Source organism: Sesamum indicum, linkage group LG8 (genome assembly GCF_026168435.1).
Source record: "Sesamum indicum cultivar Baizhima isolate 11 linkage group LG8, ASM2616843v1, whole genome shotgun sequence".
Lineage (NCBI taxonomy): Eukaryota > Viridiplantae > Streptophyta > Magnoliopsida > Lamiales > Pedaliaceae > Sesamum > Sesamum indicum.
In genome coordinates, this window is record NC_142664.1 from 20,062,908 (window position 1) to 20,064,668 (window position 1,761).

At 34.4% G+C, this 1,761-nt stretch overlaps 1 protein-coding gene across 1 annotated transcript; it reads left to right on the forward strand.

The window, feature by feature from the left end:
- Nucleotides 1-509: 509 nt before the first annotated feature.
- Nucleotides 510-1,553, forward strand: ZFP5 (zinc finger protein 5). The gene has a single exon (XM_011088776.2). The coding sequence runs from the start codon at nt 585-587 to the stop codon at nt 1,305-1,307; it is 723 nt and encodes a 240-aa protein (XP_011087078.2). The 5' UTR covers nt 510-584; the 3' UTR covers nt 1,308-1,553.
- The last annotated feature ends 208 nt before the right edge of the window (nt 1,554-1,761 follow it).

Sequence of the window (1,761 nt, forward strand, 5' to 3'; positions counted from 1 at the left end):
GTTGCAAAGCTAGATCGCCACCCTTCCAGGTGATTGCATCCCCATCTTTCTTTTGACTTTTTTCAATTGGATTATGTATTTTTTAATTTAAAATAAAAATACCCATTTTAATTTCCTCCTCTTTAAGCATGGAATATTTGTTTTTTAATTAATTAATTGCTCAAGTGGTACTATAATTGCACATTTTTATAGTAATTTTAAAGTGGTTACAGACCGCGGATTTCTTGCTTAAAAAATACACACTGAATCCTCTTTGGTGGGAAAAAGTTTATGGTGTATCTACTACATTAATTACTTACAATTAAGGCTGTATTGCATCAGACAAACTTTCCCTAATCTGACTATTCCTTTTTATCCTTTTTTGTTGACCTTTGCTACATTTTAATTTTATTGCTGTTGATGATTACAATTTTATAATAATATTATTCTTGTATATAAATTTTTATACATAGATGCAATGCATAGTCAATAACCAATAGTATTTTGCTTTGCTATATAAGATCAAGAGGGGGCACAATATTATTTGTGCATCACTTAGGGAAAAATTCATATTATTCTTCTCCTCAGTATTACTTCTCAAAACTATGGAAAGAAATAGTCTTTCTTGTTCTCAAGAAAGATCCAGCCCGGAGAAGAAGCTTAAATTGTTCGGAGTCGAGCTTGAGCCATCTGATATTCTTGAGACTGATCGGGATAAAGGGTTTCCATCTGACCGCGACGAGAGCATCAACTCGTCGGCCTCGTCTACCGTGACGGAGAAGCCGACCGGTGAGCTGGAGCTAGAGGACAAGAAGTTCGAGTGCCAATATTGTCTCAAGGTGTTTGCTAACTCACAGGCTTTAGGGGGTCATCAGAATGCACACAAGAAGGAGAGAATGAGGAAGAAGAGACTGCAGCTTCAAGCAAGAAAGGCCACCCTCAATTATTACATCCAACCCTTTCATTACAACAGTAGCCAACATAGTAACAAGCATTCTTACAATTGTTATGGCTCTAGTACCACTCCTGCATGGTACTATGATCCATCATGTCATCCTCCTGAATTTTCAATCTACGACGAATCACAGATCAATTTTGATGTCTATCCGATCATGAATGGTCGTGAAAGTTCAAGATGGCATGTTGATCTGACCGATTACGTCCCGGTTCAACAAAATACACGTACTTTTAGTCTGACACACGTAGACAGATCGAGCGACAAGTACTCGAGGGCTATCAGCAATAAGCCCTCGACGGGGCCGAATTCATCAAAGAAACTTTGTAGTAGGAAAAATTTAGATCTTCAATTAGGGTTGAGTTTACATTAATTCACCATTTGAATCTCAGTTACTACAGTATGTATACAGTACATTTGTTCCCATATTCCTAGCCTTATTTTTCTTGAACATTAGAGCAATCAAAGCCCAATTGCTCTCTTGAGTTAGGGTTTCATTATAACCAAATATGTAACATTTTTAAATGATTTTTTTTAATTTTTCAGTTTTGATGAGCATGATAGAATTATGCTTATGATCATGAAAAATATATATTCACAATTATTAAGTAGTTGGATAGATCATTGGTGAAGTTCATGATTCTTTGCTCCATGCACTTAAAAATTGTAAAATAGTTAATTAAAGGATTTATAAAGTTTTCTTTCAATTTTATTTAGTATAAATTATGTGTGATTATATTTTTTAGTTTAACTTTTGCTTACCATTGAAAGAAATTTATGAGCTCATTGTGTTTTTATTTGTCTAGATTTTGACCCTTTTTTAATTC